We start from the raw sequence: 12,665 nt of genomic DNA on the forward strand, positions 1-12,665 counted from the left end.
TGGTACAAGGTGCGCTCCATGCCTGCTTCCCTCGGCTCCCCTCGGCCCAGCCACCCCCGGCTGTGGACCCTTCGCGAGCCCGGGAACGCGCCCTGGGTCACTTACACTTCCATGTCGACCCCGCTTCGTCGCTTCCGGCCGCCAGCAAGCGCGCAGCCTCACGCTACGCCGCGGCCACCCCCGCGGTCCGCGCAGTACACCGAGCCGCCGGTTACGCGCGCCGCGGGGCACGTCGGGATCGCCGCGCTGCACGCCGGGAACGCCGCGCTGCGCGTCGGGAGCCTGGCTGACCCCGGCGGAGACTTCGGCGCAGCCAGACTTTCCTGAACGTTTCGCGTTGCGGGCCCTAAGACTGTTACATGTTTGCAGGCAAGACGTAACTCGTATTTTCGTGGTCTAGGTGATAGCTAAGTATTAATAAACTAAGTTTCCAGAGACATAATGGGGTTGGTAGGCCTGTGGCGTTAAAATCCCACCCGTCGGAAAGTAGTGCTGGCGAGAAGCAAGACGGCTCCGGGCTGCTGGAAAGGTTCTGTTTCCTGGTCTTGATGTTGGGTGCGCAGTGTGTTTTGTTTCTGAAAATTCAGTGAGTTGTTCGCTTTTGTGCACGTTTCTGTATGTTGTAATTGAATAAAACGACTTAAAGGCTGGGCGGGGGGCCCTCAGCCTCCATTCTTGTGCTCACTCTTCCTTGGGAGCTATTTGGCAAACAGACACAGATGTAAGGGTAGGGGCGCCTGGATGGCTCAGTCCCTAAGCGTGGACTTTGGCTATGGTCATGGTCTCACAGTTACTGAGTTCGAGCCCTGCTTCAGGCTCTCTGCAGTCAGCGCGGGCCTCCTTCGGATTCTCTTAACACCTCTCTCCCTCTGCCCCTCCCCTTCCAGTGCATGCTAGCGCTCTCGCGCTCTCTCACAAAAATAAATAAGCATTTTTTTAAGAAGCTGTCAAGGGTAAGATTCTGACCTCCCAGCCTTTCTACGAATTTATCTAAAGAGAATTATCAGATGCTTGAAGATAGATGGTTGCGTAGTGACATTTTTTCTCAGGGAGATAGCCTGAATATCCATCAATGAGGAATTGATCAAGCATGTTTCAGCCATGCAGTATTATGTATACGGCCGTGAGAAATCATGTAGCATATTTGTTATGCTAGGGGAAATGCTTAAGATAGGATCTGTAATCAAAAGATAGAAAATGATATGGTGTTACTCTAATAATCTAAAGAAAAATAATGCACAGGGGAAAAAATACTTAAAGTAGAGCCACCTAATCTATATTTTAGGTCTTAAAAAACCAGACATGGAAGGTCCATTTCCTTCTAAACTTCGGTATGTCTGAAATATTTCTTAACAGGCTAGAAGGAAAGAGCCAAAATGTGAACAGTAGCAAGTGTCTTTAAATGATATGTCAATTGAAGGGCACATGCATGGGTGGCTCAGTCAGTTAAGTGTCCAAATCTTGATTTCAGCTCAGGTCATGATCTCATGGTCTGTAGGATTAAGCTCCATGTTCAGCCCTGTGCTAACAGCCCAGAGCCTGCTTGGGATTCTCTCTCTGCTCCTCCCCTGCGTGCGCTCTCTCTGTCTCAAAAATGAATAAATAAACATCTTAAAAAAAAAAAAAAGATATGTATGGGGCGCCTGGGTGGCTCAGTTGGTTAAACCTCCAACTTTGGCTCAGGTCACCAACCTCCTTGTTGGTGAGTTCCAGCCCCACATCTGTGCTGACAGCTCAGAGCCTGGAGCCTGTTTCAGATTCTGTGTCTCCCTCTTTTCTCGCCCCTCCCCTGCTCGTGCTCTGTCTCTCTCTCTCTCAAAAATAAACATTAAAAAAATTTTTTTAATGATATGTCAATTGCTAATTTTTTATGCTTTTTTATAGTTGTATCAGTTATCATTTGCTAAATTCATTCTCTTTGCAAGACCCTTACTAAGCACTTTGTTGTTCCATTACATTAACAGTTAATGGTGCAGGCTTTGCAGTCAGATGGCCTGTGATTCTCTTTACCTCCATCACTTTCTTAGAGGCTATTGGACCTTGGGAGATTACTTAACCTCTCCTAACCCCAGTTTCCTAATATGTAAATCATAGGTCTGTGTGGCAATCTTTATAAAGTACTTGACACGTAGTAAATGCTCAGCAAATATTAATTACTGTGACAGTACAACTATGACACTCGGGTAGTTCTTTTGTTATTCAAATTTTAATATAGAGGAAACTGAGGCAGGCTTGGAGAGAGTATGATTTACCCAAGGTCAGTCATCTAAGAACTTGTCCAGAAGGGTCTTAAACTCAGGCCATCTGAACAACTGTAGGGAGTGTATTATATTGTTAATAGTGACTGATTGGTTAATAAAATATGTTATAGCCAAAAAATAAAAGGAATTGAGTACAGATACCTGCTACAACATGGATGGCCCTCAAAACCATGCCAAGTGGAAGAAGCCAGACACAAAAGAACGCATCCAAATGATTCCATTTATATGAAGTCTCCAGGATAGGCAAATCTATACAGACACAGAGTAGATTAGTGGTTGCTTAGGGATGGAGAGTGACAATTAATGGACACAGAACTTCTTTCCCATTTTAGTATTTGTGCTACCAAAGCAAGGACATGGACACTGAATTTCTTTTGGGGAAAATAAAAATGTCCCCAAATTATGTTGTAATGGCTGTCCATCCCTGTGAATATATCAAAGAACACTGCATATATAATTTTTGATAAGCAAATTGTATGGTATCTAAATTATGTATCCATGAAGCTGTTAAAAAATTGTTACTGGTATTTGCTTGTGGGGGTTAGTTTGGAAGAAAATAAGAGGAATTTTTAGCCTTTAACTTTACACATTCAGAACTTTAAAAATGTTTTTCAGGGGCTCCTGGGTGGCTCAGTCGGTTAAGTGTCTGACTTCAGGTCAGGTCATGACCTCACGGTTTGCAGGTTTGAGCCCCGCGTCGAGCTCTGTGCTGACAGCCAGCTCAGAGCCTGGAGCCTGTTTTGGATTCTGTATCTCCCTCTTTCTCTGACCCTCCCCTGCTCACGCTGTCTCTGTCTCTCTCCCTCTCTCTCTCCCTCTCTCTGTCTCTCTCAGAAATAAATAAATAAAACATTTTTTTTAAATTAAATTTTCAGTGCACATTGTTTTTAAATCACAAAAAATATTATTTTAAAAACAACTAATTTACTTTAAAAAAATCAGCAAGTACATAAAATACCCCCCAGACCCAGTTGGCTTCATTTGTATAGAAGGTCCCCTGTACCTTCTTTAAGGACAGTGGGCCCCACAAAGCAGCACTAAAGATGCTTGTGTTTTCACTTAGCAAATATGGAGTGATGGCCCATTTGGTGGTGATGATACAAATGTGAATAATCTGCACCTCCCGCCCTGGCTAGCTGACAGCCTAGCTGGGGAACCAGCTCTAGACATCAATAACTGCAATACAGTGTTTAGACGCGATGAAGCAGAGGAGAGAATGACTAATAAGGTCAGAGGCGTCTCAAAGCCAGGAGTGTTTGAGCTGGCTGTGGGGAGGAGCACCCAAGGCCAAAGCTTCAGGGATGGGCTTCCACAGAAGAGAGGTTAGTACCTCTGAGGGCCCCATGATAAAATAGGTAAGCTCCAGGTTCTCCAAGGGAGGCCACCACAGTAAGACTTTGGGGACCATATGGAGTCACTCTGCCTATCCCCTAAGGGCAGCCAAGTAATCAGGAGTGAGATCCTTTCTCCCAAGGGAAGCCTGCCCCAAAGGACCCTTTGCAATGAAATAATCCAGCCAACAAAGCTGGGCTACTCAATGGCTGAAACTCCTCCCTAGCCTGTCCCCCACTCAGGGCCTCCCTGTAGCTCTCCTAACCTGAGGTTGCATAAGGAGTCTCTGTTCTTTGCCACCCAAGGTATACAAACCCAGAAAATGGCTTTTTTTTTTCCCCCTAACAACTGGCTTTTTAGGCAGTGGTATGTATTGTATACAAAGGCCCAGAGCATGAGCAAACGTTGTGTGTCTTCCATGGGGAAATGTCCTGTTGAACACAGAACTGTTAGGTGTAGGGCTCAGAAGGAAACTGGCAAAAACTTTTGAAGGTGTAAGTAGAAGTTGAAGGCTTTGAAGTTAAGTCACCTAGGGAGAGTCCAGAACAGTAAGACTTACTTGGTGCTTACAAGGTGCCAGCGAGTTGATCTCAGCTCTTCACAGGGGTGTGCTTATTTAATCCCCACAAGATTCCATGAGAATGTGTGCCGGGCACGGCGTTAGTATGCTCTCATTTAACTTCTCTCAGGAGCTCTCAGAGTTAAGTACAATGATCAGTCCATTTCACACAGAGGAAAGTGAAGCTCAGAAAGGAGCTACAAACCGTCAGAGCCAGGGTGCTCCCTCTGCTCTGGCCAACTCCCAACACCTGTATGCACCAGCACTACCCTAACCTTACCTCTCAGTTTTAGGGCCTCCCTGTTCTGCACTAAACCTTTTAGATGCACCAAAGTGGAATACGTAGGGGAGAGAGGCCAGGCAAAGCTTTCATTCTTCTGAGACAGATAAATCCCATACAACATTCAGCCAGCCCTCTGCTGAAATGGCTGTTGTCCGTTGTCTGAACTGCCCTAGACGCTCAAGCTGGCAATGAGGATGAGCACAGGTTTGCCTATGGTCACAGCCTTGAAGGAACCACTGGCAAAGTCCGGCGAGGTTGCGATCATTTTTAGCATCCCAGGAGCAGGAATTGTAGACCCTTGGTGACTTCTAATCATGGGTTGTATTCTGGGGGACACAGGAATAATCAGTCACATGTGGTAGTTACAGATGTGGGCTCTGTGGCCACACAGACCGAGTTAAGTCAAGTACCTACCTTACAGAGTTGTGTTTAGAATAGCGCCTGGCAAATGGCAAGCATGGAAGAGAAAAAAAATACTACCTATTATCTCCAAAAATCCAAAGCAAGGAAAGAAGATTTTGAATGATGAAAGCTTTAAGTATATGATGATGTATGGATGTCATCTACTTCTCCTTACTGTGGATATACTGTCCATCTTGGAAAAATCATGAAGCCTTTCACTACCCACCTTACCTTGGAACAGTTGACATGAGTTGAGTTAAAGGCTTCTAGTGAGTAAGAAAATGTGTCCCATGGAGTGCAGGACTTGGAGGGTGGGATGGGATCGTTGGCCCCATTCAAGGGCATTTTCCTGGAGTCTCTCCATATGCGAGGCAGAATAATGGCTCCCCCAAGATGTCCACACCCTCATCCTCTGGAACCTGTGGATATGTTACCACATATGCCCAAAGGGACTTTACAGATGTGATTAAGGTTATAGATCTTATGATGGGGAGATCATCCAGAATCATTTGGATGGGCCCAACCTAATCACATGGGTCCTTTAAAGAGGAGAATCCCAGTTGACAGAGTCAAAGGAAGGTGTTACTACGGAAGAAGAATCCGAGAGATGCTACTTGCCTGTTTCTGAAGCTGGAGGAAGGAGCCATGAGCCAAGGAATATAGACTGCCTTTAGAAACCAGAGAAGGCAAGGAAACAGATTTTCCACTGAGCCTCCAGAAAGGATTGTAGCCTTGCCAACACCTTAATTTTAGCCTAGTAAGAGCCACGTACAGCTTCTAGCCTACAGAATTATGAGATGATAAATCTGCAGGAGTAGTGTGGGAATTTGTTATAGCAGCAATGGAAAACAAATGAACTCCCATACAATTCCTGAATTCCATGCAGACTGTCCTGCTTATTCACTGTCCACAGTCACAAAAGGCTGCTTGTCTACTTTTGTCCAGAAAGCTGAGTACCCTTCAAACGACTCCTAGATAGATCCAGGTCCAGGTGACCCACAGTATCGTGTGTGTGCATGTGAGCACATGCAGAGCTCTGGGACCCCCTACTGTGGCTGCCGTTGACCGCATTGTAGTGATGGCAGCAGGGCAGGGTGCAGTTGTCCGCAGGCCCTGAAGCCTAGCCTCCTACCTGACACCATTACTGCAGATGCCTTAGGCTACTTTAGTTTATTTTCATTCTCTGGCTGCTGAAGTGTGTGGGGCCAGGTGCAGGGATAGTCAGCATGTAAGGCATATTTAAGAGTCTCGTGTTTTGCCCCCTCCCCGTTTTTATATTATTTTGCTTCCCTTCCCCTATGTTCAATTGTTCCGTATCTTAAATTCCACATATGAGTGAAGTCATGATATGTCTTTCTCTGACTAATTTCACTTAGCATCATACACTCTAGTTCCATCCACATTGTTGCAAATGGCAAGATTTCATTCTTTTTGATTGCCAAGTTAATACTCCATTGTGTACCAGAACAAACTGAGGGTCACTGCAGGGGTTGTGGGTGGAGGGATGGGCTAAATGGGCAAAGGGCATTAAGGAGGACACTTGTTGGGACAGGCCCTGGATGAATCACTGGATTCTACTCCTGAAATCATTATTGCTCTTTACGCTAACTATCTTGGATGTAAATTTTTAAAATATATTAATGAATGGATCAATTAATTTTTAAAATGTAAGGCGTAGTTCTCTGCCTTTCAACCAGGCGGGGGCCTTCACTCTGCAATCTTGGAAGGGAGCGTTTTTCTGGAGGCTTCTTGGTGTCAGTGAGCCTGCTCCCCCATTCCCAGCCCAGGAAACCTAAGCCTAACACCTGGGACCTCTACCATGTGCTTACATAGTTTTCTGTAACTTACATAGTTCCCTGAAAAGTGCTTGGAACAGTGACTGGTATTCACTAAGTACTACATAAGAGAGCTTATGAACAAATACCCTACATATTTTCTGTCTTCTGTCTAGTGTAATTGTATAGCATAGGGACTAAGAGCACAGATGCTAGAGGCACCTAGGTGGCTCGGTTGAGCATCCCACTTCAGCTCAGGTCATGATCTCATGGTTTGTGAGTGCAAGCCCCACTTCAGGCTCACTGCTGTCAGCACACGGGGGAAAAAAAAGAAAGAAAGAACACAGATTCTAGGATCAGACTGCTGGCTTTAGTTTGGATCCTGTCTGCACCACCTAGTAACTTTATGAGCTGGGGCAAGTCACTTAAATCTTCTAAGCATCTAATCTTCTAAATTTCTCTACCTGTAAAATAGTGAAAAATGTGTTTACCTTCTAAGAAGATTAAATATGATGATAAACATGCAGCGGTTTTAAAGCATGTCTGCAAATTGTTTTGACACTCTTCCTTCATGGACTGGAGACTAATTCCCCCGACCTTGAATGTGGCCTGGACTTACGACTCATTTGTAATGAATAGAAGGCAGTGGAAAGGGGGGTGGCACCTGCGTGGCGCTCTGGTCAAACATCCAACTCTTGATTTCTGCTCAGGTCATGATCTCACACTTCATGAGTTCGAGCCCCACATCGGGCTCTGCGCTGACAATGCAGAACCTGCTTGGGATTCACTCTCTCCCTCTCTCTCTGCCCCTCTGCTTGCAAGCACGTGTGCACTTTCTCTCCTTCTCTCTCAAAATAAATTAATTTTAAAAAAAGGCAGTGAAAGTGACACTACATGCCTTCTGAGGCTGGGGCAGAAAAAGCCATGCAGCTCCCATCTGGCTGTCTCTCAGGACATGGGTTTTAGAGTCCTGAGTCACCTTCAAACCACTAGGCTGGAGGCACCCCGTGGAGAGATCACACCCTTATGCAGGTGTTGCAGTCCCCAGCTATTTGAATCCTCCCAGTCCAGGCATCAGACCTGTGACTAATGAAGAAGGTTTTGAAATGACCCCAGGTCCATGCAACTGCATGAGAAACCCTTAGCCAGAACCTCTTAGCTGAGCCCATTCAACCTCCAGAATGATCAAAAGTAATAATAATCATCACAGTTGTTGTTTTACGATTTAGGATGTTTTGTTACACAGCGATAGATAACTGATATGCACATAAAGCACCTTGAACATGAAAAGCACTGAATAAATAGTTGATTTCAAACTAGCATCATCCTAGCCCACTAGGTCTTCCTTTATTAATAATGGCAACTACCATTCACTGAGTACTTAGTATAAATCAGGCCTTATACGTATATGATATCTTCAGTCTTCAATGCATGGGTATCATTATTCCCTTTTTACTGAAACTCCAAGGGAATAAGTACTTACCTGAGGCTACACCCAAGGAGCACTGTGGCTTAGATTCAACCCTGGCTCCTCTGACTCTCAGAGCCTGTCATAAAGTGTACTCCAGTATACTTAACTGCCACTTGAGTCTTTCTAAAGTGCTGCCAGGGATGAGTTGGCCGCCCAGGCTGGGCCACCAACAGCTGTCTCCACGAAGAGCTAGCAGGATTGGGGCTCTTGTCATGCCCCACACCATTCTTTGAGGCTGTCTCCTGCACACTCAACACCAGGTATGTATGGTCAGTCTTAACTCAGCAAATGAAGAGTACAGCAACCCACGGGCTTCAAGACTCCTTGTCCAACTTTTGTATTCACCACAGTGACTGGAAAGACAGTTCACTGTCATTTAAGATTTAGTGGTGTTCCGGGGTACTTGGGTGGCTCAGTCGATGGTATGTCCGACTCTTGGTTTCAGCTGAGGTCATGATCTCACGGTTTCATGAGTTCAAGCCCCACATTGGGCTCTGTGCTGGCACAGAGCCAGCTTGGGATTTTCTCTCTCTCTGTCTCTCTTTCTCTCTCTCTGTCTGCCCCTCCCTGTCTCTTTCAAAATAAATAAATAACCTTAAAAATTAAAAAAAAAAAAAAGATTTAGTGGTGTTCCTAAGGGCCAATACTTGTTAACTTGATCCCTCGAGTAATTAATTTCTGATGAATCAACCTGTTGGCATGCTCCCCAGACCAATCCTGTTGCCACCCTGCACATAACACAAGCTTTACCACACTACCCGGGATTCATTCATCTGCTCAAAAAGCTAAGTTGTCAAGTCCTTGCCAATGTCAAGTTGTCATTGTCTCTCCACTTCAAAGAATGAAGAGCTAGACACAAAATGAGCAGCAGGCAAAAGTTTATTAGATGAGATTAGAAAGGAAGAATAGTAGAAAAGCTCACTTTACAGCGAGGAGGCATTTGAAAGTAAATGCCCAAGGACTATAGGCAAGGGGTCCTTGTTTTACAAGGTTCTGGTTGATGTGGGAAACAAAAGCAGAAGGAAATGGCGGATACAATTAAATTTCCTTATATAACCTGCAGCCCCTTGACAAACACTTGAGGCTGGCAGAGGTTTCTCCAGGAATTCCCTACTGTTTTAATGCTAATACTTTGCTAGAGGAAAAAACAACCTTAGCTTGACAAGAGCTAGGCCTCCAGTACCCTGGTAGTCTTCTTTAGCATATGAAAATCTCACTGGAAACTTCACCTTGACTTTACCTCCCCCAACTCCATAGTAGATAACCAGTCTCTCTTCATGGACTTGGGGCAGCTATTCCCACCCAAGGGTCCTGTCCCCATGCTTTAATAAAGTCACCAAAGACATCTGCAAGAATTCTTTCTTGACCGTTGGCTCCGGACTCCATGAACCCTACTATCATGCCAAAAGCCCTCATCACTGGTCAGCACCCCCCCACACACACACTTTGCCTCCCCCTGGTTCCTTCTCAGGTTCCACCCTTATTGGCTTGATAACTAGGTCCTGGGTTGTCCATTCCTGATTGGCTCGTTTCCATTGTATGAGGGGTGGTCTGTGGTCAATCGTCTTTTGTCCAATTCCAGAGGGGGAAACCTGCGGTGGGGATGTGGGGAGTCTGTTACATTCTTAAGAGGAACCTTCTGCCTGAGGGGGCGTGATGTGGTCAGACACTCCCAGCATTCTTCCAAAATAGGTGTTTCTCTCCACCCAGGGACCTCAGGCCCTACTCTCTTTCTCTGCCTACTAAATCCTATATTTTCCTATCATAAATGGACACATCTCCAGAGATGATATAGAAATGGCCAACAAGCAGGGCACCTGGGTGGCTCAATCGGTTTGTTACAGTAAATACTCGGTGCCCAGGAAGAGACAAGCGACAAGCACTCAGGGAATCAAAAAAGACTGTTTATTTCCCACCAGTACCGGCCCAGTGGAGTCACCTCCAAAGGCGGAGCATCCAGCTCGGGTTTTACTGATCTTTTATACATACGTACTTCCAGAGTGGGTGGAACTAGTGTAGTCAAGCTTCTGGTTCCTGGCTGCTGGCTGATGCAAGAGGCAACCTAGATTGCAGAAGCCAAAGGCATGCAAAGGGAGTATCTGGCCTTCGACATCTGGCTGGCCCTTTTTATTTGTGTTTACCACCTTTCTTTCTCAGGTTAGGCGTCCAATTTCAGCTCAGGTCATGATCTCACAGATCATGACTTCAAGCCCCACACTGGGCTCTGTGCTGACAGCACAGAATCTGGAGCCCGCTTGGGATTCTGTGTCTTCTCTCTCTGCCCCTCCCCCCCCAAGAATCCATAAACATTTTTAAAAGGCCAAAACCAAACTTCTAGAGTTGAAAACCAAAGAATTTGAGATTTTTGGGGGGTTTTGTTTTGTTTTTTTCTGCATTCACCATGAAAATGAAGATCATTCTCAAGCACTCAGACTGTCGGCATTCCAGAAAACATTGACATCACTCTGAAGGGCTATACTGTTACTGTGAAGGCCCCCAGAGGAAACCTGTGGAGGGACTTCAACTACATCAATGTAGAACTCAGTTTCCTTGGAAAGAAAAAGAGGCTCCGAGTTGACAAATGGTGGGGAAATGGGAAGGCAGTAGCTACTGTTCACACTACCGTAGTCACGTACAGAACATGGGCAAGAGTGTTGCACTGTGCTTCCATTACAAGATGAAGTCTGTGTGCTGAGTTTTTCTGGAGGTGATGGTGGGGTGGTGGGGTCCGGAGCGGACAGCCAAGAAAGAATTCTTGAAGACATCATTGGTGCAAAAAGGTGATTTTATTGAAGCACGGGGACAGGACCCTTGGGTGGGAATAGCTGGTCCATGAAGAGACACTGGTTATCTACTGTGGAGTTGGGGGAGGTAAAGTCAAGGTGAAGTTTCCAGTGAGATTTTCATATGCTGAAGAAGACTCCCAGGATACTGCAGGCCTAGCTCTTGTCAAGCTAAGGTTGTTTTTTCCTCTAGCAAAGTATTAGCATTAAAACAGTAGGGAATTCCTGGAGAAACCTCTGCCAGCCTCAAGTGTTTGTCAAGGGGCTGCAGGTTATATAAGGAAATTTAATTGTATCCGCCATTTCCTTCTGCCTTTGTTTCCCACATCATGTGTACGTTTACTTCCCCATCAATGTTGTTATTCAGGAGAATGTTATTCAAGAATGGTTCACTTGTTGAAATCTGAAATTTCTTGGGCAAAAAATACATCTGCTTGCTGAGTTCAAATGAGGCAAGGCATTGCCTGTTCAGTCTCTCAAGCCCAGAAAGATGAGTTAATTCTTGAAGGAAATGACATTGAACTTCTATCAAATTCAGCTGCTTTGATTCTGCAACCCATAAGAGTTTTTTTTTTTAATGTTTTATTTATTTCTGAGAGAGAGAGAGAGAGACAGCATGGGCAGGGGAGGCTCAGAGAGAGAGGGAGGCACAAAATCCGAAAGAGGCTCCAGGCTCTGAGCTAGCTGTCAGCACAGAGCCCGACGTGGGGCTTGAACCCACGAACCATGAGATCATGACCTGAGCCGAAGTCGGATGCTAACCGACTGAGCCACCCAGGTGCCCTAACCCACAAGAGTTAAAAATAAGGATATCGAAAAATTTTTAGATGGTATTGTTATGCCCAGAGACACAGAGACCAACCAAGACCAATGAAGCCGAATTAAGGAGTCTTTATTACCGGCTAGGACCACAAAGAGTTAACACAGAACTCTAAATGTGTGGCCTCGAATCCAAGGATTTAGGACTTTTTATAATGACCAAGCAGGCAAGCAGGCAGTATAGAAGCAGAATTGAGCGGTTATTGTAAAAAGATTACAAAGTGATAAAGAGAGCAGCCTTTATCCTGGTATTTAGGAAAACATTTGTTATTTTGAAGGCATGACTTAGGGTTTTGGGGAGTTTCAAGGGAATACCCATGATCTCAAGGACAAAGTATGCAAACTGTCATAAACAACCATTAACAGGGAATATTAGCCCTGATCTTCTTCTTTGTTTTTTTTTTCCTTGCACTCGAGGATAGTCACGTAGCCCTGAGTCTGAGTGCAGACCCAGAAGGTTAACTGGGTCAAGATGGAAGGGCTGAGGCTAAATTCATGTGCAACATATCAGCATCTGTTTCTGAGAAAGGAAAATTTCAGCAGGCTAATGAATAAGACCTACGTTAGTTCAGCTACAGAAACAGCAAGATGCCAGATTTTTCAGACTTCTTTGTGATATTTTAAAGACGCACTAACAGCTGTGTATTAAAAAAAGAAAAGGAAAGAAAACGACAAGATTTGAGATACTAGATTGGATAGAGAGCAGATCAGATATTATAGAGGGAAAGATTGGTGAATTAAGGGCATAAAAATAGGCACCATCCAAAATGAAGCACAGAAAGAAAGAAAATCACCAAAAATAAAAGAGCATCAATGAGTGTGGGGCACTTCACACTTATGTACAAATAATTGGAGTCTCTAAAAAAGAGGAGAAACAAGAGGGTGGAAAGATATTTTAATATTAAAAATTATAAACCCACAGACATAGATGCTCAACAATCTCCAGCAGAAGAAAAGTGAAGAAAACTGCACCACAGTGC

At 44.9% G+C, this 12,665-nt stretch overlaps 1 protein-coding gene and 1 pseudogene across 3 annotated transcripts in view; one reads left to right on the forward strand and one right to left on the reverse strand.

The window, feature by feature from the left end:
• CRCP (CGRP receptor component) overlaps positions 1-193 on the reverse strand; it is a 42,264-nt gene extending 42,071 nt beyond the window's left edge. Inside the window, exon 1 of one of the 3 annotated variants that reach the window (XM_077777884.1) lies at positions 106-193. In XM_077777884.1, coding sequence (XP_077634010.1) covers positions 106-113 — 8 coding nt within the window. In that variant the 5' untranslated portion in view covers positions 114-193. The remainder of the gene's footprint in view (positions 1-105) is intronic. The other 2 variants (XM_077777886.1, XM_077777885.1) reach the window with 2 other exon arrangements.
• A 1,109-nt stretch (positions 194-1,302) lies between these two features.
• LOC144242847 (large ribosomal subunit protein uL6-like) lies at positions 1,303-12,240 on the forward strand (annotated as a pseudogene).
• Positions 12,241-12,665: the final 425 nt, after the last annotated feature.

Source organism: Crocuta crocuta, unplaced genomic scaffold, assembly GCF_008692635.1.
Source record: "Crocuta crocuta isolate KB4526 unplaced genomic scaffold, BGI_CrCroc_1.0 scaffold217, whole genome shotgun sequence".
Taxonomy (NCBI): domain Eukaryota; kingdom Metazoa; phylum Chordata; class Mammalia; order Carnivora; family Hyaenidae; genus Crocuta; species Crocuta crocuta.